The 26,873-nt window shown below is 42.2% G+C and overlaps 2 protein-coding genes across 3 annotated transcripts in view; one reads left to right on the top strand and one right to left on the bottom strand.

The window, feature by feature from the left end:
• Positions 1–8,106: 8,106 nt before the first annotated feature.
• LOC308093702 (ADP-ribosylation factor-like protein 5A) lies at positions 8,107–8,668 on the top strand (the record flags this gene model as incomplete). The annotated part of the gene is made up of 1 exon (XM_080440029.1): positions 8,107–8,668. The coding sequence occupies exon 1, from the start codon at positions 8,114–8,116 to the stop codon at positions 8,666–8,668; it is 555 nt and encodes a 184-aa protein (XP_080296155.1). The 5' UTR covers positions 8,107–8,113.
• A 1,652-nt stretch (positions 8,669–10,320) lies between these two features.
• Positions 10,321–26,873, bottom strand: part of LOC308094152 (uncharacterized protein) — a 337,907-nt gene continuing 321,354 nt past the window's right edge. Inside the window, exons 1-3 of one of the 2 annotated variants that reach the window (XM_080440636.1) lie at positions 21,575–21,661; positions 19,000–19,125; positions 10,321–12,082 (exon numbers count right to left, since the gene is read on the bottom strand). In XM_080440636.1, the coding sequence (XP_080296762.1) occupies positions 11,226–12,082; positions 19,000–19,125; positions 21,575–21,584 (993 nt within the window). In that variant the 5' untranslated portion in view covers positions 21,585–21,661 and the 3' untranslated portion in view covers positions 10,321–11,225. Of the gene's footprint in view, positions 12,083–18,999; positions 19,126–21,574; positions 21,662–26,873 lie in introns of those variants that run through there. The other variant, XM_080440637.1, reaches the window with a different exon arrangement.

Here is a 26,873-nt window from a genome sequence, read left to right as displayed (position 1 = left end):
CACTAGAGAACTACGAGACAAAGAATGAAGACAATGGTCTTACAACTTGCCCCTCTGGCTCACAGTCCGGCAGTGACATGGTCACACTCGTCAGTGAGCGTGATGGAATGGATCCTGGGGAGGATCAAGGTGCCAGGGTCTTGATTTGGTCCCGACAACAAGGAAAGCACGAGAAATCTGTGTTCCCAATCACGACTAGTAGCAATGACGTTGAAATGGAAGACGCAAGCCAGCAGAAGACAGAGAAAGTGGGGGAAAATAATACCCCCCACAGTGAAGGTAATTCAGTATACTGTGACAATGATATAGTGGACAGTGGCAACAATGCAATACTGGACAGTGATACACACGTAGATAGTGGTAAGGCTGACACGTTAGTTGGTGCAGACATTACAATGGGACGTGTTTTCTCAGCCACCGCAGGGCTTTTTTTCCAGGACTTTGAATTTGATCAACTGGCTCAGGAGGAAAAGATTGCCCGTCTGAGAGCCATACTCAGAGAGAAGGAGGCTGCTCTCGGCAACCTGCACTCTTCAAAGTGAGTGGATGACACCTATACCGAAATAGGCCATTGTTTTGTATCTTCAAGAGAACTAGGACGACGCTCACTGGGAACGACACCAGTTGGGACTGCACGCCCCATCTGTTATGTATGCCCATGTATGGAATTCCCAGGCTAGTCTACGGCTAGTCTACGACATCATGTCGTTGACATCAGGGTACTCCATAGATGGGAATTTGCATATCTAACAACATTCCTTTGACAACCACCGATCCGACTGACTTCCCACTATGCAATATCACTCCTGCATGTTCAATATGTATGGTTTTGAAGTCTATTGGTCGACTTCGAGGGAGGGACATATGGATGTGTAGAGATCTGACATCTGTCAGTGATTACCAAACCACGAGTATCTAAGCAAGCCCTGGTCTTCTCTGCACCCAAATACTGTGCCCCAGCCTCCGGCGCAGTGTCAATTTTGATGGACATTTTTTATTTAGTTTTAGTCATAGTCTTTTGAATACATTTTCATTCAGTTTTAATCATATTTTAGTAATCTGATTTGTTTTAGTTTTAGTCTAGTTTCAGTTGACTAAATATCATAAGATTTTAGTTAAGATGGCGGGCTTGATGACGTCGTGATGCCTGATTTTACACTTGGTTGCATGCTGAAAATAGCAGATTTGTGAGCTTGTAGATCTGCTAATGAGTGCAATACCTGAAGACAACCAAACATAAAATGACTTTTGTCTTTTAGTTCTACTGGATCTCTTCTCCACTAGTCCCTCCCTATCATTTTAGTCTAGTTATTATTTGTTGACAAAATTGTCAATAGTAGTCTTAGTTTTAGTCATCATAGCTTAGTTTTTATTTAGTTCTCGTCAGTGAAAAAAAGGTAGTCGACGAACATTTTTCATCATGTTTTAGTCGACGAAATTAACACTGCTCCGGCAGGAGGCTGCTACCCTTGCCCTGGCAAGGAAAGCCTAAAAACATGACTGGCACAATGCATGTCTCTCTTGGACTCTAGTCCCGCCATCCCTACAATAAGGTGGCAAAGGAGATGCTCTGTTCTATCCCTGAGGACCTGTCTATAAGCACATGGCCGGGCCTACATGTATCCATCACTAAAACTGGAACCTGTTAGATGACGTCAAAGGTAAATACAGTATATACTGTACCACGCCGGCAATGGACCTTGCTGAACCGCCTCTGCACTGGGGTCACTTATCTCAACTTAACTGGACAGCTGCCACTAAAGTGAAACGTGCAACCTCTCTTTCTCTTTCTTTTTTAATCTAAGTAAAGTTGAAAATCCATTGGAATTTATTCAGGTAAAGGAGAATGACCTGGGGGGACTAAAGACAAGATTAACCGAATATATTACAATCCCTTCCAAAGCCCTGGCAGCTTCTTATGAAGTGGCACACCTTGTGGCCAAATTTAAAAGAAACACAGAATACACAATTGCAAAGGAGCTCATCCGCCCAGCAGTAATGGTAATGGCAAGGAATATGCATGGCGACACAATATCCAAATCATTCGAGACCTTCCCGATGTCAAATGACACTATAAGCAGGCGTATTGGTGATATTGCAAATTACATTAAATGTCAGGTCACTGAGCGACTGAAGAAAAGTGGAGCGTTTTCACTGCAGATGGACGAATCGACGGGTGTTGCCAGCTCTGCCAATTTTCTTGCATTTGCAAGGTACAGTTATGATGGGAAAATAGATCCCCTTGAGGGAACGAGGGGAGAGTAAATGTGTGAAGAGGGGCTAAATTGGGAAAATCGCAAATCTGTTTGTAGAGATGGAGCTGGTGCTATGCAGGGTTCAAGAAAGGGATTAAAAGCCAAGTTAAATTCCCACATTATATGATTAACCGTGAAGCCCTGGCCAGCAAACCACTACCACTAGGGCTGCAGGATGTTCTACAAACGGCAGTTAAAGTTGTTAATTTTGATCAAATCCTGCCCGCTAAATACCAGATTATTTGCTACACTTTGCCAAGAAATGGGTTCTGAGCATGAATCCCTCCTATTCCACACAGAGGTCAGATGGACACTTCAAATGGCCATTATTCAATGACCATTGCTCTGATCAGTGGAATATGGCACTAGATTTGAAGTATTGTGTTATAAAAAAATATATACAGTCTAAATATATACAAGGCTTATTAATGTATGAATTGACAAAGGCTAAAACTATGGACATTTTCCCTATGATTTTAGTTATGAAGTGATTTTGTTTTATGTATTTACCTGATACAGTGTCACAGTTGGTCTTCCTATGTAATAATGTCAATGTTGACACATCAGCCTCCTCTTCCTGTTCCTCTTTGATCTGTGGAGGTTGTGGTTCCTCCTGGACCAGACAGGGGCTCCTCTCCTCATGTTCAGGGAAAACCTCTTCACACACAGGCAGAATGAGGACAGAAGAGGTAGAATCAGCACCACAACTCAAAGTGTAGTTAAGCTAGTATCTTAGCTACATGTAGCTTTGCTGGTGCTGAACAAAGCTGCTCTGTGTAGTTTGATGTGTGGATGTAGCATCACATCCAGCAGATTGTTTTGTGTGTCCAGCAGAGTTTCTAGTGTCTCTATCTCTCTCTGGAAGAGGTTGAACATGAACTCCGGAGCCGCACTGAGGAGCTCCAACACAAACACTCTGACATTAAGCTTCACATAACAAACATCAACACCACGCTGTTTTTCCAAAACACACATTATCTCCTCTCCCACCGACATCAGGTGTTCATTTATCAACAGCCGAACAGACTCTATTTGACACATTTTACCTCCTTTGAGAGATATTTTTCACCAAGCTCTCTTATTTCCTACATTAAGTATCACAATTCCACCATTGCGCTGAAAATTTACAACACGCATTGACTTCCGGGTCAACATGTTACAAGTATGAGCAGCAAAGGATCCAGGGCCAGGCACAGCACTGTTGCCTTTTGCCGCCCGGTGGAGAGAGAGAGAGGAGAGAGAGAGAGAGAGAGAGAAGAGAGAGAAGAAAGGAGAGAGAGCGAGATAGATAGATAGAGAGAGAGAAAGAGAGCGAGAGTGCGAGAGAGTTAGATAGATAGATAGATAGATAGAGTATTATCAGGGGTCCTCGCCATGCTGGCTTGTGGTGGACGTTTTTGTCAAAGTTTTATATTTGCCATGGATATAGAAAATACGTAGACAAACACATAGAGACCTAGCCCTAAATGCCCATTACAGGTCTGTAACACTGAGAGTGTACAAATGGAACCAATTAAATGGGCCCATATGGGTGTCATTGAATAAAACGTTTTGAGAACCACTGTACCAGTGGACTCCTAATGTGCCATGCTACAGCCTGTCAACATACAATATAGTATGTCATAGTATATCAGTGTCATACATATTCTGAAGAAAACCTGGAGACTGACATTCAGTAACAGGGTCTTATCATCATAACAAGAACATTATTATAATCGTGTGTAAAAACTACATTTAAAAATGGCCACGGACTCGGCCAGACATATTGATGACCCCTGAGTATTATCAAGCGAGTGACTAAATAATAAATACATTGGATTGTTTCCATTTTCTGAAAAGTAACCGGTTGGGACATGAAAGGTTTCCACCCCACAGTGATGGGATATTAAATAATACCTTTCATATGCCAGACGAGAATGTGTCTCCAATAGAAATCCACCACTCCAAGGAAACGTCAAATTCACCCCCAGAGGTGACTTCCCTCACACAGATCACCTTAGGAGAAATGAACACCAAAAGCCATCAAGTCAATGTCAAGGAACTGCCCCCAGCTACCCCTACGGAAACGATTCACGTTTTAGAGTCTAACTTCAAAGATGGCGACATGGAAGGCAAAACTCGATCTCAAGAGGTCTCGTCTCCACCAACACAATGGCTGAAATCGTGCAGGAAACCAGTCAAGGCCATAATAGGATGCCAATACCCTTTAAGGAGAGATCCAGTTCAACCGGAAAAAATCAACAGGCTTCTGAGAAACTTCACCATCCAAAATGGGATTCACATTTACCACTTATAATTATCGACTATGTGGGAAAGATATGATTCTATCAATTATGGAGGCTTTACCGCTGATATGTTCTCCAGTCCATTTCCTCCACAGACGTTCCAAGTGTAGTAGTTAGTTAGCTAGATAGCTAATGATAGCCACGTTTCAGAGCATACTTGCCAGCATTTGCCATAAATGCCAGAAACCCCATATAGGGAGATAAATGACCTATTCAATCCCAACCTTAAATGACCTATTCAATCCAAACCTCCCCCTATATGGAGATCCCCATATATGGAGACAACCGACCTACCCAAGTCTGACGTCAGAGACTCTCTCCTAGAATTCTATATATATGGAGATACCTGACATACCCAGCTCTGACATCAGAGACCCCCTCCTGGAGCCCCATATATGGAGCTAACCGAAATATCCAAGACTGACATCATAGACCCTATCATGACTGACATCGCTTGCTACATATATGGATATGATTGACATCACCGTAATGACACCAGCACCACAGCCAACAACCTAAAAGGCAGAGGAATCCCCAGGTTAGTTCAGATCCATCGGCGATACTTAGCGACATCAACTACCTACATCAACTACCTCTAGCAGACGAAGAAGCAATACAAACCACCGGTAGCTGGCTTTACAAACCATCTATTGATGCATACAGATCCCAGGTGGCTGGCTTTTGAACCAAAAGATACACCTTCCACGGATTCATTCCCACTGATTCCCCTTCTTCCTAGTTTGCCAAGGGGCATCTCGGTTGACTTCCTGCTTGGATACCATCACAGCTGGTCTTGAATCAGGTTAAACAAACAGTCGAGTATTTGGTCTTGTACATGGTCCTTCGAGAAGAGCCGGATTCAAAGCCTACTGTGAAAGCAATATGCCCAAAGTCACAAGGAAGAGGAAGCATCAAGGCTGGTCAAAAGATTCTGACCCTGCCAACCCCGCAGTTTCGACATCATCGGTAGAATATACTGGAGGTGACCCTGCTGGAGGAATACCTTCCACTACTCTAGACGCCTCCGTGGATGATCTGGTGGTGGGTCTACGCCATGAGGGAACACTCGAAGAACTTCAGCAACAGATTCAACAACAGTTTCAGCATCAGTTTAGAGAACTGACAGAACAAGTTATCAGCGTTATCGATTCTCGCTACCCAGTGCCACCTTCTGGTTCCTCACAGGAACCCCATCACCATCACGAACCACAGGGACCCTCTGTTTCCTCACAGGAACCTCACACCCACCCCGAAGTACAGGCACTCCAATCTAGTCCCTTAGGACAGGGACAATCTGGTCCCGAAGTACAGGTACCCCAAACTAGTCCCGAAGTACAGATACCCCAATCTAGTTCCGAAGTACATGGACGATCTGGTTCCGAAGTACAGGTACCCCAAACTAGTTCCAAAGTACAGGGGCGATCCGGTTCCAAAGTACAGGTCCCCAAATCTAGCTCTGAAGTACAGGGACGACCCGGTTTCAAAGTACAGAGACGATGTGGTTCCAAAGTACAGGGACCATTGAAACTTGGTTCCAATGTACAGGGACCCTCACCAATTGGTTCCAACATCCAGGGACCCCCTCTAGAATCACAGCACTCTGGGCGATCTCATCGTTCCAGACGCATCAGATACAGTCTTTCTTCTTCAAAGTACAGTACCTCCTCAGAGCTATCTCCTGCCAGCCGCAGGCGGCAGCGTGTTCGCTCTAGAAATCACATCAGATACAGTCCTTCTTCAGAGTACAGTACCTCCTCAGAGCGATCTCCTGCCAGCCGCAGGCGGCAGCGTGTTCGCTCTAGAAATCGGAGTTCGCTCTACAAATCTCCTGAACATGACGCTGGCCGGCGACATGATCGTTCCAGACGTAGTGCTTCTTCTATAGATTCATCATCTCCCAGGAGATGGCAAGGAGGAAACAGTCGAGATCTTTAGTGGATCGCCGACATAACCATCAGGGGGAGATGACATATCGGGGACCGGCCCTTACCATACCAGTCTTTGCTTCTCCTGACCCTAGTGAATTCGCCAAATTAAGGGGAGAAATTGAGGATGCCTTCCCTCCTAACACGTCAGAAAAGTTCAAATTCTGCATACTATTTGACCACCTGAAGTTCGAAGAGGCCTGCTTGGTGGCAGAATCCTACGTGGATTCATCTCGCCCCTACTCTAAACGTATGGCAGCCCTTGCAGAGCAGTGAAACCATCTTCTGAAATCCAGTCTCAGGTTGAAGTCGGAGCAAAGGATGGAGGGAATTACTGTCCATATTGCGAGAGAGACACACTCTGAACCATTGCGAAAACTTCCTACTTCAAATAATGTATGATGAGTCAAACATGCTTAGCAGAAGAAGATGGAGGCACAGTCAGATACTCGCCGATCAATTCTGAAAACATACTTACTACCTACCAAACCTTCAGGTCCGTCAGAAATGGCAGACTGAGACGGTGAGTATCCATCCAGGTCAGCACCCCGGTTATGATCGTGGACCCACAATTGCCACCGGACGGGTATCAGAGACCTTTCCAGGAGCAGACAACTGAGTGAGGTCTGTAAGAGGTGAAGGATGGAGACCGGACCTATGTGTGCCCAGTGGCCAGGATCATTTGTCTTCCCGCCTTGAGTGACTAAACGTCAAAGGGGAAAGACAGGAAAGGAAAAGAAAGGAAAAAAGGAAGGAGAAGGAAAAGAGGAAATGAGAAGAAAACTAGAAAATGTGCTCCTCGGAGCACAGGTCTCCGCCAGGCGAGGTGGTAAAAGAAAGTACTGTTCCTGATTAATCCTGTCTTACCTATTTATATTACATATTGTGATGTCACGTGAACTTGACCAATGTTAGCTGTGAGTGGACGGACACACACACGGACGGACAGAGGGTAAAACATACTCTCCACCAAGCCTTCGGCCTGGCGGAGACAAAGAGGGAGGGTAGGGGTGAGTGTTGGAGTGCTCCGGAATGGGTGGGGTTAGAACTGAGTGGCTGATGGATGTCGGAATGTGTCTCTGGCCTGAGTGACTAAAAGGTATGCCAGAAAGCGTTCTTGATATTTTACATATTTCCACAGGAAATCCGTGGGGCCGCTGTACAGAACGTTTCAGAGCATACTTGCCAGCATTAGCCATAAATGCCCGAAACCCCATATAGGGAGATAAATGACCTATTCAATCCCAACCTTAAATGACCCATACAATCCGGAGATCCCCATATATGGAGACAACCGACCTACCCAAGTCTGACATCAGAGACTCTCTCCTAGAATTCTATATATGGAGATAACTGACATACCCAGCTCTGACATCAGAGACCCCCTCCTGGAGCCCCATATATGGAGCTAGCCGAAACATCCAAGATGTTTATCATAGACCCTATCTTTGGGCATGACTGACATCACTTGCTCCATATATGGATATGACTGACATCACCGTGATGACACCAGCACAGCAGCCAACGACATAAAAGGTAATGGAATCCCCAGGTTACTTCAGATCCATCTGCGATACTCTGCGACATTAACTACCTCTAGGAGACGAAGAAGCAATACAAACCACCAACAACCCTCATCACACCCGCCATGGGAATGCTTTTTACTAAACTATGGAGGCTTTTTAACCATCGAGAGTACAAGGTTATTATTGTGGGCCTGGACAACGCTGGGAAGACCACAATTCTTTACCAGTTTTCAATGAACGAGGTGGTGCACACCTCTCCTACAATAGGCAGCAATGTGGAGGAGATTGTGGTGAACAACACCAACTTCCTGATGTGGGACATCGGAGGACAGGAATCCCTGAGGTCATCTTGGAACACATATTACACCAACACAGAGTTTGTGATTGTGGTGGTGGACAGCACAGATAGGGAAAGGATCTCAGTGACCAAAGAGGAACTCTACAGAATTCTTGCACATGAAGACCTGAAAAGGGCAGGGCTGTTGATCTTTGCCAATAAACAGGATGTGAAAGGTTGTATGTCTGTGGCTGAGATCTCCCAGAGCCTCCAGCTCGCCTCCGTCAAAGACCACCAGTGGCACATCCAGGCCTGCTGCGCCCTCACTGGAGAGGGGTTGCGCCAAGGTCTTGAATGGATGATGTCACGCCTGCGTCATCCGAAGTGTCCCCTGTGCTAATGATTTCTTCCACCTCCATACACGAGGTTGCGGGTGAGGTCGGTGGATGGATTGTTCCCTCCCTTGACACTGAACTAGCCAAGACTGCTGCCAGGACAATATTTTATTGCGTGATGATTTATTTTACAAAACATTTCTCGGAAAACTCAGAACAAAGAAACTTGACCGTTACTGGAGCATATGGGACAACAGAAGAAAGAGACTGATGTGTATTTAATTTTCTGCATGGTTTTCCTTATAATGAACCCGAGGTCAGCAAGCTGTCTGGCCTAGGACTATATATGGACTCTTTGTCTCCGCCAGTATGGTGGAGAGTATGTTTTCGTTCGTTTTTTTTTCGTGTGTGTGTCCGTCTCAGCCAAGCTAACATTGGTCAAGCTTCACGTGACACGTGACAATATGTAATATTGTACCGTGATTGGCTGACTCTATCCAGACCCTTTGCTTTGATTGGCTAGCAAGACGCATGATGAAATAAAAACCTATAAATAGCTGACGAACCTAAAATTATTTATATTTTTTGAAGTGAGCTTCCATCACTGTGATTACCACTGTTGTTTCTAAATATGAATGGGGTGTGATTTTTTGTCTCCGCCAGGAGGGTTTTACCCTCCGTGTGTGTGTCCGTCTCAGCCAAGCTAACATTGGTCAAGTGACACGTGACAATATGCAATATAAATAGGTAAGACATTAATTAATCAGGAACAGTACTGGCGGAGACCTGTGCTCCGAGGAGCACATTCTCTAGTTGTGTTTGTTTTAGGTGTGTGTGAGCCTAGCCCAGTGTGTGACCTTAAAGTATTGTCAGACTGGTTGTAGGGGTTTTAATTGCCCCCCGCCCCCTTCCCGCTTGTGTGTGTACAGTCCAGTATTTACATTAACCTGGTGCCTGTGTCAGATGGTTGAACTGATTATAGCTGATGATGAATGAGAGGCAAGAATGAGAGTCAAACCAAGGGTGACATTATAGTATGCTCAAGCATCCTATCAGCTCAAGTAATTGAAAGAAAAAAACATCATTTAGAAGGACAATATCAGTCACCAGAACCAGCGGGATGTGTTTTTTCAATGAATCTACTGTAACTGATTCAAAGTGAGATTACAATGTTACAATGGGTTTATATAGGAAGGGTCTGACAAGTCTGATAATATGATAATGAATCAAGCTACTTTTTGTATAGTTACAAAAAGGTGACGTATAGCGAAAAGTAAATATTTTAGTATTCAGCTACAAGACAGGTCTGGATAGTTTGTGGATGGATGGATGGATAGATACCTATATTGATCCCGCAGGGGAATTTCAGTCGCCCAGAGGCACCCAGAGTATCCTGCCCAGAACAAACAAAAATAAAGTGCCAGTGACAAACTGTGCCAAGATAAGATATATTTAAATATACTTCCTTTGGTTATCTGCCAGTTGTTCAGATCTTTTAAAATTGTAGACAATCTGAAAATGTAAAAGCGGAAACCAAAGGTGTTCAACCTTGCTGGGGTTCAAGTGGTTAATTATTTTGCCCACGCACTGCAGAACAGCTTCCAAGTAGATTAGTAATGATATGATACCATACAACTTTATTGTCCAAACAAACTTGTCACAGGAACAACTCTCACATGAAGGGTTAAACACCAAGGTTCAAGGTTATTTTTTTATATTGTATTGTTACATCTTGTGTACAGGTACAACTTATTTTTGTCCGGTATGTACAAAAAAATTCAATAAATGGAAATGTGTTCAGAAAGTGAAAATAGTAGATCTACAAGCTCACAATGCACTGTGATGCAACACATTGTGAGCTTGTCGATCTGCTATTTTAACTACTTTTGCTAGACACTCTTGTACGAAGAAGTAGGACAATAAGTGTAAACAACATTTTTGGAACCGCGATCATCCATTTTGTTGCTATCGGCAGTTGAATATGGCTCGTTTTCACCAAAGAAATAAGAAGCTAGTTGTGTTTTTCTACATTTCATAACATAGGAGTAGACGGGAGTGAATCTTTTTGGGATGACGTCACAAAAAAAGTAAAGGAAAAAGGGATGGTTTTCCAGGCTACAGGGGTTCTGGACAACCGAGTCTGTTGTTTAGCACTACTTCTCATAAGTAGTATTTACCGTTATTTCCAGATTCACATGAAAATATTCACCTGATTTTGAGCATGTACTGTAGATGAGGAATTGGCATTTATCTCATCAAGATAAAATGAAATATTGCAATGCTATTGTATTGTATTTGGTGGTGTGGTGGCCATTTGTGGTAGCAGGGAGAGATGTTGAGCATGTAAGAGTGTTCCAGGTCTTAATGGGTTAAAAAAAACACTTAGTTGAACTATTAGGATTGTTTGCATACGTTAAGGTAATGTGTATGAAAGTGGGTCAAGGCTTGACTTCCATGACTGCCTGAATTACCTCAATGTTCCATTCATTTTATTTAGTCGTGTTAACCTACTGTATTAAGACCTGGTTTGTGTGAAACTATACAACTAAACAGCTTCGCACCGTATGAATTCAAACATTTTCCTATGTGGATTTTGACCAAACCATTTGACAAAAAAGGCTACTAAACGTTTTCCCCTTTATGTACATATACCATGTGGTATTTTAGATTACTACAGCCTTTGCCACAAATTGTGCAAGTGAAGCGCTTATCCCCTGTATGAGTCATCATGTGGAATTTTAGATTACTACAACCTTTGCCACACACTTCACAAGTATAGCGCTTTTCGCCTGTGTGAGTCCTCATGTGTTGATTTAGAGAACTCATTTGATTAAAGCCTTTGGGGCAAACTGTACAGGTAAAGGGCTTTTCCCCTGTATGAATCCTCAGGTGTTGTTTTAGAGCACTCATTTGACCCCAGCCTTTGCCACAAACTGCACAAGTAAAGCGCCTTTGCCCTGTATGAGTCTTCATATGTTCTTTTAGATTACTCATTTGAGCAAAACCTTTGCCACACACTGTACAGGTAAAGGGTTTTTCCCCTGTATGAGTCCTCATGTGTGTCTTCAGATTTCCTTTACGATTAAAACTTTTACTACAAACTGTACAACTAAAAGGATCTTCCCTGGTCTCCTCCCACTCATCACTGTCTTCAGTGTCAGACTCAGAACAGTGTGAAGAGAGGACCTGGTCATCACTGGTTGGTTGTGATGTTCCACAGTCCTCTACATCAGCTTGCGTTTTCATGTGTTCAGTTGAGGTGCTGGCTACAGGCTCTGTCTCTCTGTTTTCATCATCATCTTCACTTTTCACTGCTAGTAATGTCATTGTTGACCCATCAGCCTCCTCTGGTCTTTGAAGTAGCTCCTCCTGTTCCTCTTTAATCTGTGGAGGCTCTGGTTCCTCCTGGACCAGACTGGAGCTCCTCTCCTGCTGTTCAGGGGAAACCTCCTCTTTCCACACAGGGGGGTGCAAGAAGTCTAGGGAAAATATAAAATGAGAGAAAGACGTTAAACATTTGCATAATTGTAGAGATCTTCGATGTTTCTTTTACTGTTTTTCTCCTTCAGGAAGTCTAAGGAAAATATAAAATGAGAGAAAGACGTTAAACATTTGTATAGTTGTAGAGATCTTTGATGTTTCTTTTACTGTTTTTCTCCTGGCTCTCCTGCTCTCTCCCATATTAGTACACCCCTAGCATTAGTACAACCCTAGCTGTACTGTGATTGGCTGACTCTATTGGCTGACTCTATTCAGCACTGTGATTGGCTAGCGAGACGCATGACGACATTCATAACCTATAAATAGCACCACGCACTTCAAAAAAATAAATGTTATTTTTTTGAAGTGAGTTTCCATCACTGTGATGATAACACCGCCCACTTCACACTGGGTGTGATTTTTGTTGGCCGGTGACACCGCCCCTATAAGTGAGGTTTGGATATTTGCACCCCCAATCCTGCGCTGTGATTGGCCACCAGTGTACCCCCCTAACCCTGCACCGTGATTGGCCAATCACAGTCTATTCAGGACTGTGATTGGCTAGTGAAACATGACACATGTGCATAGCCCTATAAATAGGACTATGCACTTAAAAAAAACACATTTATGGTTTTTTTTAAGTGAATCACACAAAGGGTGGAAAGGGTATTAAAAAAAACACATTATTCTTTTAAGTGAGCTTCCATCACCGTGACGACCACAGTAGTGGGCCACAGCATTCAGTATTGTGATTAGCTAGCAAGATACCGCCCACTTCACACTGGGTGTGATTTTTTTCTTTCTTTCTTGAAAACAACAAAACAAATTTCACCCCCTGATTTACACCTGTAAACCTGTGATGGGATAATAAAACTGACAACTTTCTATTTTTCCACACAGCATTTTCTTCTGTTGTATAGCTGTGGTATTGGAGGAACTACTGCTGTAAATTAATGTGCATTTTCTAAACCCTAAGTCGATCCTCATTGATCAAATACATCTGTTACTGGCGTGCCACCGTTCAAATTTACCCATACATTTTAAGACTGTGGTGGATATCGGAAACTGTCTACATTTTTTGTAATTATTTTAAGGAGTGAGGCAGGTCCTGATCATGCTGATCATAGACTACAGCTCAGAGTTCAACACCGTGATTCCGCTCAAGAAAGTAGGTCGGTATCCGCCGAGTTCAACCCTGTTTCAATGTGCTAGACCCCTGGGAAATGGATTGCTGAGGTGGAGTGCAACACCTACCATCAGCTCCCAGTACTTACCACACAACTTGTCACACCCAAGCCGTGCTACTCATTCACTCAAACTTGACACTAAGCTAAGGAATGTATGGCTCAACCCCAGCCTATTGCAGCTGGATATTGGACCTTTCTGTCAGAATGATGACGTGTAGTGAGGATGTAATCTAAAACCGCTTCCCCATGACCCTCAGCACAGGAGCCCCTCAGGGATGTGTTCCAAGTCCCTTCTTCTACTCCCTGTACACCTATGATTGTGTGGCCAACTGGCCATGTACAGCTCCAACTTGGTTAACTTTGCAGACAACGTGACAGTGATAGGCCTGATCACGGACAGAGATTAGACAGCCTAAAGGAGAGAGGTGGAGAACACAGTGGTGTCAGGAGAACAACCTGGCTCTCAAGGTCAGCAAGACAAAAGTAATGATTGTAGATAGAAGGTGTTACAGTTCATCGACTATTCGATGAACCTACATGAGCAAGATTAAGTCTGTTATTGGTTCAACATTTCGATTTAGATATATTTACGTTGAATTGCCCTGCCCTAGTGGTGAGGGTCAGTAAGTTAAAATTCTTGGGAGAACCAAATATTGTTAATTTAGCAAGATACACATTCTCCATTGGAGCCACTAGAGGCGGAGTAGTACACAAATCCTACAAATAGTCTCCTAAGTAGGCGTGGTTGTCTTCTCCCCCCGACCATCCCACCACCCTCCCCCTCCCCTCTCCCTGGCTGACAACGTCATATGGATGTGTATTTGTGTATTTTCTTCATTAAAGAAAATAAATGCTGTACATGTTTGAAAGTAAACTGTTATTGGCAAAGATGCTTTTAAGAAACCTATGAAATTCCCACTACAAACACACATGTATTATTCAGTCTTATGCTAGATGTGCTCCTGTTTCTGCTCAATGTTAACCATATATATAACTATAACTATAACTATAACTATATATATATATATATATATATATATATATATATATATATATATATATATAACCGGAGAATGCGACCCTTGCTATTTCCCTCTTGGGGAGAACTCATCACTGATAAACTACAAACTGAATGGGTGATGAAAAAAGAAAACCTCCAAAAACGCCTTCACTTTCTCAGGCGACTGCAGACGTTCGGAATGGACACCAAAATCTTGCGAGTCTTCTACCGAGGTACCACCGATAGCAACTTGACTGGCTGCAACACTGCCTGGTATGGGAACAGACCTTAAAGGAGTAGTTCACCCCAAAAATTGCTTATTTCTTTTTATCAATTACACACCCCATGAAGCCTTGAATTCATGGAGATTTGTGTAGTTTTTGTCGCATTCCTGACCCAATAATTTGATGAGCGGGTCATCAGTCAATAGGAGACTCAGTAGGAGACTCAGTAGGAGTCTCCTACTGAGACTCTTTGAGACTCCGCCGAGACTCTTTGAGACTCAACTTATTGGCGAAGGAATGCGCCAAATAATAAAGAATCTCCATGAATTCAAAGCTTCATGGGGGGTGTAATTGATAGAAAATAAGTAATTTCATGGGTGAATAAGTAATTTTATAGGTGAACTACTCCTTTAATTGTAAATCAATGCAAAGGGTCGCACGGACAGCAACAACATATCAGCAGAAGCAACATCCCCCCATCCAGGATCTATACAACAAATGATGTGTCAGCAAAGCTTGCAGAATAATGAAAGATTGTAGTCACCCTAACCACAAACTGTTTCAGGTGATGCCACGTGGGAAATATCTCCGGAGCCACATGGCCACTAGCAGTAGGCTACAAAAGAGCTTTTTCCCTAGAACAATCAGACAACTGAACGAGCTAATGAAAAACTAAGCTCAAGATAAATCTTCCCTGCCCATTGCCTGCACTTTCCAAGAAATTTGAGTTGTGGGGTTCCACAACTCAAATTTCTTGGAAAATGCTGGCAATGGCGCTGTGCATTTTCAAACCAGTTCTATCCCTGTAGATGTGCAATTTCTCAACGAGTTGCTCGCCATTCATCATCCCCATTATTACATAGCTACTTGATAAAGAAATGAATGAATTGCCCCAAAACATAACAAAAAATATTTCATTGATTTTAAAAAGGATTTCAATGCTTATGGTAAAGAAATCAGTACATTAGATGTCAAGTGTGTCGAACACAACATAATCGTCTCACATAACTTCGGTTGGAAGTGTTGATCAAATATGAATCATTTTTCTGCATTGCCCATTTCTTGCCTCAGTAAGTAAGTAAGTAGGTCGGAGAGGCTTATTGTCGGTATCAGCCAGAGCGCAGGATTCTATCCCCGCTTTAACAATGTGCTAGACCCCTGGGAGATGGATTGCTGAGGTGGAGCGCAAAGCGTACCCCCAGTACTTGATGCATTACTTGCCGCACCCAAGCCGTGCTACTCATACGCTGAGTTGGCGTAAAAACAAACACAAAATGTATAAATAAAATAGTAAAAATAGCAGATCTACAAACTCACAACACTTCACATCACGATACTTTGTGAGCTTGTACATCGGCTATTCTAGCTACTTTTGAGTTACACAGAATAGTACAGTGGGAAGAAGGGGTATCATGCACCCCCCCCCCCCCCCCCCCCGGTAATATACTTCTAATCTGTGTTTTCTAATTGGAAAAAAAATGCTGAAAATGCTGAGGTATGTTAAAAAGTTGTCAAAATGGTCGTTTAAGATTGTCACAGTCTCTGCCCGAACGCCACAGCTCTGAGTGGCTTTGGTGTTTTCAGTGTTTATCCACCAGATGGCGCTGTTTGCAAACCAGCCATCTGAGTCCTTCAGAGGCACGAGGCAGCAAAACCACGTGATCACAAAAAAAACACCACGTTTACTTCCTGATTGAAAAAAATTCATTCAGTTATATATCGAATGGACGATCGTGGCTGGCCAATCTTTTTTCTCAGAGTGTAATATAATCAAATTTGTACCAATGATTATTATGCCAATGTTTTTAGCCATCTGTACAATACAATATGTTCATAAAGGTATCTACTAACACCAATTAGTTCCTCTCCAACTCCTCTGGGAAACTTTGTGGGAGCCAATCAAAGTTGGGGTACCCAGAGGGCCTGTCAAGCAAAATATTTTCATCTCCATCTTCCTACAGATCCTATAGCCTGTGGGGACTGTCCGTAACTGTGACAACAGAGCCCATAGACCACAGCCGTGCATGTGTGGTAACTCCAAAATGACAAAAATGTTAATAATAAACAGCTTATATTTTGGGACAGTGAAAAATGGCCTTTCGTCACTGTCTGCCCATGGCAACGGTCAATGCCCGTGTGCAAGTTCACATTGATTGGTTAAACCACTGAGAGAAAAACGTACTCCAACAGACAGAGGTTCCGTAACTAGGATACTGGAATTAGGGATGGGACAAAAAGTCGAAAGTCGACTCGATATTAGACTCATGCTCATCTGCTCTCCCAGCATTCTTAAGGCGGTTACACACCGGCGAATGTGCGAATATACGCAAAATTCGGACTCGTTCCGAATAATTAAAAGACGCTTTTTCGCTTCGCTTTTCCGCTTTTTTGCGCCATGTACGCTTGCATTGAAGGTTTTTAAAAAAAGCGTATTATTCGCACGAAAAAATCGCCCCGGTGTGTAAGGACCTTTACCGTTTACGCTGATCTGTTTAGAGCTGTAGAAGCCTCCACGAGGACCCGGATGTAAACGACTGGAACAATAATATTTCTAACGCGATCCATCATTGCAGAGTGATCGCCCGTCGAAAATGGCTTGTTTTCACCACGGTAAAAAGATATGGACCTTTTTCTCAAGATCCTATCATTGGAGCGGACGGAATAGACGTTTTTTGGGCCATTGTCACATCCGTCCATTCCATTTTACAGGGACCTGGGATGACTCCTAAGTTGCTTTAGAGCGCCCCTTGTGGAAAAAAAAACGAGAATTCTCGTTTATGGCACTCGACGGGTGTATTTGCAAACACGAGAATTCTCGTGTTTGGCACTCAATGTGTTAATTAAAACAACATAATTATTTTAAATATATATATATATTTTTTCTTCTTTTAAATGGCTTGTTCAATAACTTTATAAACGTAACTTTTTTCCAAAATAGCCAGTTCAAAATGGAAAAAATTATCATATGTTTTCCAAATGGGAGAAGAACTGGCCGGTGTGTGTGTTTGTGTCATAGAGTTAGGTCTGTGTGTGTGTGCTGCGCTAGTGCATGTCCAGTCCGGTCATGTGCACGCTGACTAGTTTTGTTTACGTCCTGCTTGTGTATGCTTGAAAGCCTGCATGGAAATGGCAGCTTCACATAGGAGTGTGGTGTGGGATGATTTTGTCAAGATTGACGACAAAACAAAGTATGCATATCACTCGTCAACATCAGTGATGTCAAATCACATTAAAGCTAGAACCTGGTCCCAGAGCCTGCCCTTCACCCAAGAAAGCAGAATGGCAGACTTCACCGAAACTGCGTTTATTAGCAGGCTTGTAGTTGTTATAAGAAGTGGAGGAGAAGAGACGTCAGGACCAGGTTTCCAACTCATTCATTTATTCCATAAAGACCATAAGCAGCAGAGAGAGCCAGGAGCCGCAGCTCCCTGACAGCCTCACGTCGTGTGAGACAGTACCAACTAGTCATTTTGCAGTCACTCTTTTATACATTGTAGGTAGTGGGGTGGGGGTCAATGAGAGCCCCCAACAGCTGATCAAGCTCTGACATGATTTGCAAGTGCCTGGAGGAAGGGAGTGGAGACAATGTCCAGACCTGAACATTGCATTCCACACCAGGGCGGCAGAGTCATATGCAAACTTATATAATATGCAAGCATATTTTAGCTTGTTTTTTGCATGATCTTCTGTACAGCACTTTGTAAACCCTTAACCCTGGTTGTGAAATGTGCTATACAAATAAAGTGGATTGGATTGGATTGAAACACTATTTCTTCTTTAACTGTAGTATCCTGTAGTATTATTTCTATATGTTTTGACTTGCACACTGTTCAATAACTATAAGCCATAAGGGCAATATACCATAACAGCCAAGATGATAGCAGAAGATATTATGCCTACTATTAGTGTTGTCGAGGGGAAAGGCTTCCATGAGCTGGTGGCATTTCCAGAATACACCGTGCCCTGTCGCCAAACAATGACAGTGCGATGAGAGAGAGAACGTATGCTGAGGTAACAGGAACGATCGCCCCAAAACACACTCGCCCCCATTTTTACAGAGGTTACATGAAGGAGTACCTGGTGGCGACCGCAGTTTGCGCTCTCCTCTCAACTGCGCAAAAAAAAAAAAAAATTATAATAAATCGACTCATCGATAAATGCCCCCGACACGCAAAATATGAGTCGTTGCCCATCCCTACGGCTATTGTCCGTAACCGTGACAACAGAGCCCATAGATCGCAGTCGTGCTTGCGTGATAACTCCAAAATGACAGAAATGCTAATATACAGCTTACATTTTGGGACAGTGAAAAATGGGCTTTGTCACTGTCTGCTCATGGCAACGGTCGATGCCCGTGTGCAAGTTCACATTGATTGGTTAAACCACTGAGGAGAAAAACGTACCCAAACAGACAGAGGTTCCATAATTATAGTAGGATACTGGAATGCTCATAAGGTGATAACCCTACAACTTAACTGAATAAGAAGAGAGAGCATGAAACTTACAGATGTCCAGCTGTTCTTCTTTAACTTCAACTTTAACTTCAGCTTCAGGTTCCTGTTTAACAGAAACAGTCCTGGCTGGTTCTGCAGGACTCATCTTCACCTGCAGGCTGGACTCCACACACTTGTCTGGAATGAAGGAATAGATTAAGGACTTTAAAGTCATCACATTTAATGTGACCTGGGGTGTAGTAGGGCTGGTCGATATGACTTAAAATCATATAATAAAATAGGGTTAGCAATAAAATAGCAGCTCTAGAAGCTCACAATGCAACACGGTGTGAGCTTGTAGACCTGCTATTTTCACTATTTTGTACAACACCATTGTACAACAAAGTACTGTATAATACAAGGCTTAAGGGTTTAATCTGACTAATTGATTTACTAAATCGCAAAATAATAAGGGTAATAATAACAATAATAATAATAATAATGATAATAATAAATACATCTATCAGAATAGTTTTCCTGTCGATTCATGAGAAAAAAAGATATATATATATATATCACAAAAACCCTACTTCTTGATTAATCGATTATCTACATCAGTAAGATTAAGTCGGTTATTGATTGATACTTTATCGGCAGTGAACAGGTAGTTCAGTCAAAGGTTATGCTCATGGGATAACACAAAAAGCCCTGTGGGGCTTGTTTCCATTGTGGTCCATTACTCAATTCATCGTTAATGCATATAATACACAACACAAATACAATACAACACGATATGATACAATACTGGTAGAAAGCTCAATAGCATCAATATGTATATTTACAGAGAAAGGAGGGGTGGAGGTGGGGGGGCAGAGGATGCTACAACCAAGGAGTTTTATGTTCACTTGTGTTTTGTGGTCAGCCATTCTTTTAGTTTAGTTTTGAGTAGAGTTGTTCCGATACCAGCATCGTAAAAGCTGCCGATACTGCCTAAAATGCTGGTATCGGTTTCGACGAGTATGCCAGTCTATGCCATTCCAATACCACGTAATTTATCACATGATGATATTTCATTTACAGTCATGTTTTGAATGCTTAGGTGATGTTGCACAACTGTTTCATACTTTTACTGTACTATTTACTATAATGCACATTAACAATTCTTAATGGAATTAAAATGTATTACTAGATCAGTGGTTCTCAAACTTTTAATTTCAAGGACTCCCATAACTGTTACAGGGTCATCTCAGAGTATAAATATGTCACGACCACCCAGCCAATCACACTGTCTTTACTGTCCAAAGTTTGTCCGACATCTAGGTGTGCTGAGTTGACCGCTCATCAGAACTTCTTATTGACGTCATTTTAACCTACCCTGTCTATCAAGTGTGACTACATTCTTTATTTGTCGCATATCAGCCCAGACTTCCCGGTGGTCACTTTGTTTTGGTGCCCAGTATTCCTGGTGCCTTCTCTGTTTTGATGCCCAGTATTCTCCCGGTATACCACTCTGTTTTGGTGCCCAGTATTCTCGTATACCACTCTGTTTTGGTGCCCAGTATTCTCCCGGTATACCACTCTGTTTTGATGCCCAGTATTCTCCCGGTGCCCACTCTGTTTTGGTGCCTAGTATTCCTGGTGCCAACTCAGAACTGGTGCTTAGATTTACCAAGTACCGCAATATTTTGGTGCCCACTCTTCATGTATTCGCTAGCCGCAAGTAACTTAAGATGCTCTAATGCTATATGGCATCTAGAGTTGCAATACCAACCCTTGAATCATTGAAACCGATAATAAACAACGTTAAACTCACCAACATTGCAGGTGTACGGAAAGCTTGGGTTATCCTCTTTGTCTCTTTCAAGTTTTCGTTTTTGTTTCATTATATTCACTGTTATGTGATGAGCTACTTTCTGTCAATAAATTCCGTGCAGGTGATTATTTTTCCTAAGTGTTCGAGTTTGGAAGCACTCGTTGGAAATCACTCAACGGTCCTGCGTACCACCTATTTTGAAATTGCAAATAATGTAGGAGGCAACAAGACGTTGCGTTATTGACAACGAGTGCTTCCAAACTCAAACACCTTGAAAAATAATCACCTACGCGGAATTTATTGATAAGAAAGTAGCTGATAACATGTGTACGTGGATTTTTATGAAACAAAAACTTGACATATACAAATAGGATAACCCAAGCTTTCCGTACAGCTGCAATGTTGCTGAGTTTAACATCATTTTAAACAACCAGATAGGACTTTTGGGTTTCAATGAATGGGCTGTCAAGGGTTGGTATTGCAACTCTAGATGCCAGATAGCATTATTTCATGCATTTGTTAGCCCATATCCCACCCAATATCACCACCTGATAATCACACTATCACTAGAGAGAGAGAGAGAGAGAGAGAGAGAGAGAGAGAGAGAGAGAGAGAGAGAGAGAGAGAGAGAGAGAGAGAGAGAGACAGACAGACAGACAGACAGACAGACAGACAGACAGACAGACAGACAGACAGACAGAGACAGACAGCTGAGATAATAAGCTAACTCTTCAGCTAGCCATAGTGTTTCAGTAGCCTATGTAAAAAGGAGAGAGTGAACAATAAGCAAATTAAGAGAATGCATCAAAGCAAAGAGAATCTTTCATCACATACCAAGTTCCATAGCTGCTACAACTCTGTTATTGACTAAGTCTTTACAGTCTTTGGCTGCAGCCTGTCAACACAAACGTTAAAGCAGAGAGCTGTGTTCCGTGAGCAACAATAGCTTAACAACCATAATACTTCTGGTGGATGATCTCTTCAGAATAAGAGAACTCTCTAGAGCAAAAAGGAGCCATTGAAAAACGGTTCAATTGCACATTAAAACTATAAATTAAGCATTTAAACGAAGCTATACAGTACAACACATATTATGTTTCTGTGTAACAAAAAGGTCAGAAAAGTGCTGTTTTCAGACAATAGTCGACACTGGACAGGAGGCGGCTGTGGATGCCAACACTTCTGACATACGCACGCGTGCGGGGAGGCCTCCTGGCCTCCCCTACAACACCACACTCTCAGATACGCCGAAGAGGTGTAGAAAAAATGCGTATGTCAGCAGTGTTGGGAAAGTTCACTTAAAATATGAACTAGTTCAAAGTTCAGTTCACAAATTTTAAAATGAACTAGTTCAGTTCATAGTTCATAATTCAAAATTTTTAAATAAAGTTCATGGTTCTAAAAATGAACTAGTTCAGTTCTTTTTCGTTCTTTTTTTTCTCTCTCTCTCTCTCTCTCTCTCTCTCTCTATATACATACATACATACATACATACATACATACATATATATATATATATATATATATATATATATATATATATATAATTAATAAGGGTCTCTCTCTCAGCTAAGGGGTCCTTCACTTGAAAAACGTTGAATACCCAGGCCTGTGTTATTATATTATATGAATATAATCCAGGATTATGCCATTTGTAGCCATTATGTTTTAATAGCAGACCTACAAGCTCACAATGAGTTGCATCCACGACGCGTTGTGAGATTGTGTATCTGCTATTTTAGGCACGGGACATCGTCGTGCTGCGAAGTGTAAATTAGGCTTTAAACACAAGCAGTACACCCGGTCCCAGCAACGTTGTTGTTGTTCATACGTGTGTGTAGCTAATACAGCGCAGAATCTTTCTTTAATTACAAAATGATCTTGCGTCGGAGACTCTGCAAGAAGAACAAACAGCTGTGGGTCATTATCACTCAGCATGCTACAGTGTCAGTGACACAACAACGTATAAACGGACATTTATATTATAAAGCTAAGTGTTGCTTCTCTTGCATTTTTAACCCGAGGGGCAATCTGTAATCACAGAGCTGCATAGTAGTCTGTAGTCTGCACGTAGATTTTATCTACGGTTTATCTGTCTGTCTCTTATATGTCATCATGATTTGTGTGCATGGGGTTCTCATCTTAAACAAGCTGCGTGCTTAACGAGAGTTCCAGTTTAGTAGACCTTGTATTGTGAATTTGTACTTCCATGTACTGTTATGTACTGTCATGTACTATTCTCATGTCTTACTAAATAAACTACATCAATCAATCAATCAATGAGACTGTTCACTCCGCGCTGCGCAGAGGAATGACAGACACCGCCTTGCTTTTCTCTTTTTTGGCTGATGGTGCGTTCAAGACGCCTCGTAAACACAGAATAGGATGAAATACAACATGACAAACCGATGTAACCATGGAAATTTGGGACACTCTTGAACGAAGTTAAACTGTGAGAGAACGCCGTTCACAAAGGCCAGAATGACCGCGTTCACAATAACTTTCATCTAGCGGATATACAGTACGTTCAGTTCACGTTCCCCCAAAATATGAACGATTCATTCATGAAGTTCATGAACGATCGTTCATTGAACGCGTTCAGGCACAACACTGTATGTCAGAAGTGTTGGCATCCACAGCCGTCTCCTGTCCAGTGTCCACTGGACGGTCCGCCACACTTTTTTCTACACCCCTCCGGCTTATCTGAGAGTGTGGCGTTGTAGGGGAGGCCTCCCCGCACGCGTGCGTATGTCAGAAGTGTTGGCACCCCCAGCCGTCTCCTGTCCAGTGTCCACTATTGTCTGAAAACAGCACTTTTCTGACTTCCGACCTCACTGGACGGTCCGCCACACGTTTTTCTACAACTCTCCGGCTTATCTGAGAGTGTGGTGTTGTAGGGGAGGCCTCCCCGCACGCATGTGTATGTCAGAAGTGTTGGCACCCCCAGCCGTCTCCTGTCCAGTGAAAACGGCACTTTTCTGACCTCTGACCTCACTGGACGGTCCGCCACACTTTTTCCTACACCTCTCCGGCTTATCTGAGAGTGTGGCGTTGTAGGGAAGGCCTCCCCGCACGCGTGCGTATGTCAGAAGTGTTGGCACCCCCAGCCGTCTCCTGTCCAGTGTCCACTATTGTTTGAAAACTGCACTTTTCTGACTTCCGACCTCACTGGACAGTCCGCCACACTTTTTTCGACACCCCTCCGGCTTATCTGAGAGTGTGGCGTTGTAGGGGAGGCCTCCCCGCACGCGTGCGTATGTCAGAAGTGTTGGCACCCCCAGCCGTCTCCTGTCCAGTGTCCACTATTGTCTGAAAACTGCACTTTTCTGACTTCCGACCTCACTGGACGGTCCGCCACACTTTTTTCTACACCTCTCCGGCTTATCTGAGAGTGTGGCGTTGTAGGGGAGGGGTCCCCGCACACGTGCGTATGTCAGAAGTGTTGGCACCCCCAGCCGTCTCCTGTCCAGTGTCCACTATTGTCTGAAAATGGCACTTTTCTGACCTCTGACCTCACTGGACGGCCTGCCACTTTTTATTTTTTTATTTTTTATAAATTATCTCTCAATGTTCATCAACATTCTGTACTGGTCTGTATCAATTTTCTATCAACACACACACACACACACACACACACACACACACACACACACACACACACACACATTTTTATAAATGTTTCAGATTACATTCTTATTTGTATTGTATTTTAGTTTTTAAATAGGTGAGATCAACTTTATAAACCCCCCTTGCTTTATTTTTTAAATCTCATCTGCACTACTACTATTATTATTTGTAGCATATTATGTTGTTGCTTTTATCATTGTTTATTTGCTTCTGCAATAAACAATATTATATCATGATAATTTTCCAAGAGTGACCTGGCCTAGAGGTAGCATTATTACAACAATGGACAAACAATACAAAAACAATATGTAACAAACACAAATGAATATCCAGTTAAAGTGCAAAACAGGATTAGAAACTGCGCTAAGTGCACATTTAATGGGGATCAATAGCCAGTTTAAATCAGGAACAACAGCTAGCTCAAAAACCGGATGTTCTATTGTTGTTTACGGAACGGAGCTAAAGCAAAGCATCAAACTACACACGATAACAACACGTTACACTTCCTGTCTGCGCTTTCACAATAAAACCTGTGAAGCTGAACAACGTCAAAGAGCTTACAACAGCGCTACCGCTTCGCCATCTAGTGGTTAAAACGCAACAGCACAGAACTTGATGCGCGCTCTCTCTCTCTCTCTCTCTCTCTCTCTCTCTCTCTCTCTCTCTCTCTCTCTCTCTCTCTCTCTCACACACACACACACACACACACACACACACACACACACACACACACACACACACACACACACACACACACACACACACACACAGATCAGATCTTTTTTTTGGTGTTCATTTTGATGCTCTCTTGTGTTTTTGTACTGCCATCAGTGGTGGAAAGAAAGTAACTCTGCAATTCCAAACTTAACTGGCCCCTGTCAAAGTTTTAACCTAGCCCCCCCCCCTCCTTCAACTGTTCATTGCACATATTTTTTGTTTTTCATACCAGTAATCTAGCACCGAAAAAATAACATCTGTTTACTTTAAGTTTATGTTGACGCAGCTCATTTAGTCCACTGTTTCCCAAACAGTGGGTCGGGACCAGTCTATGGTCCGGACCCATCTTTGTGTCACAGGCAAATATCCCCCCTTTTCGTTTCCTACATTTAAAAAAGAAAATAGTTATTCCAAAAGATTTATAAGTGTAAACAAAAAAAAACACACCTTTTCATCAATTAAAAACTATTCAAATGTATTCCCCCCCCCCCCCCCCCAAAAAAAAGTAGGCTATTTCATTAATACGATAAAAATAATTATAATGATTTGCTAGCTAGTAGATCTGCTATTTTCAATTCTTTGTAGACGTCAAATTTTTATTTTTTGGGGTCTTGAGCTAAAACGTTTGGGAACCACTGCTTTAGTCCTTTAGTAACAGTGTTAAACATTTTTTCTTCTTTTTTCTTTTTTTAAATCTAATACAGTTTTAGGCCTATAGTTCTGCTATGCCATGTTTTTGTATTTTTTAACAGTACCTATTTGTAAATATGAAACCATGACATGACCCATAACCAGTTGTGGAAAAAGTACTCAATTTGTTTTACTTAAATGAAAGTATCAATACTGCAATGTAGAAATAGTTAAAAAAAAGTAAAAGTATGGAATTAAAAATGTACTTTAGTAAACGTACAAAATTATTGGTATCAAAATGTAGGCTACTAAAGAACCAAAAGTAGAAAGTACTCATTATGCAGAAAGCCCCATTTCACAAGTTTTCAAATGTATAAAAATCGTTTGAAAATAGCAGATCTACAAGCTCACAATGCGTCGCATCGCATTTGGAAATACTCAACATTTTACTTACGTACTGTACTTGAGTAAAATTACTTAGTTACTTTACACCACTGCCCATAACGTTTTTAATCAAGAATCAAGCAGGTTTACAAGTAGGGAAATGCAACTCGGTTAACAGCCTGCAATTTTTTTTAATAATAAAGATAATAAATGTATATAATAAGATAAAGATAATAAATGCTAGTGCAAGACTCACACACACACACACACACACACACACACACACACACACACACACACACACACACACACACACACACACACACACACACACACACACACACACACACACTCACTCACTCACTCACTCACTCACTCACGATCAATTAATTGATTAAAAAGTTCTGCTTTGTGATAAATAAATGTGTAACTAGTTATATTTGTATGCATATTTATAACAATTATGACAATATTATGATTATGATTATTATGTGTTGCATGATTAATCCTCCTCCACCAGGGGGCGAAAGGCAGTAAGGCATCAGCGCCTGTAGCCCTGAATCATGACAGTCAGGCCGCTACTTGTTCCTGTTTTTTTTAATATTTTACATTTACAACCAGCACAGCACATCTACATAAACGTTCAGATAAAGTTCTGACCGTACGGCCACGGATGTTACAAGTTAAAGCGCATTGTTCAATAACAAAGCTTTTTAATCCGATTGCTGGCCATTTTCTTCGAATTTTCTTCATTATGCTTTCAAAAACGCGCCCC

Source organism: Gymnoscopelus braueri (genome assembly GCF_963280865.1).
Source record: "Gymnoscopelus braueri genome assembly, chromosome: 10".
NCBI classification, from domain to species: Eukaryota; Metazoa; Chordata; class Actinopteri; order Myctophiformes; family Myctophidae; genus Gymnoscopelus; species Gymnoscopelus braueri.
This window is presented reverse-complemented; position numbering and strand designations above follow the sequence as displayed.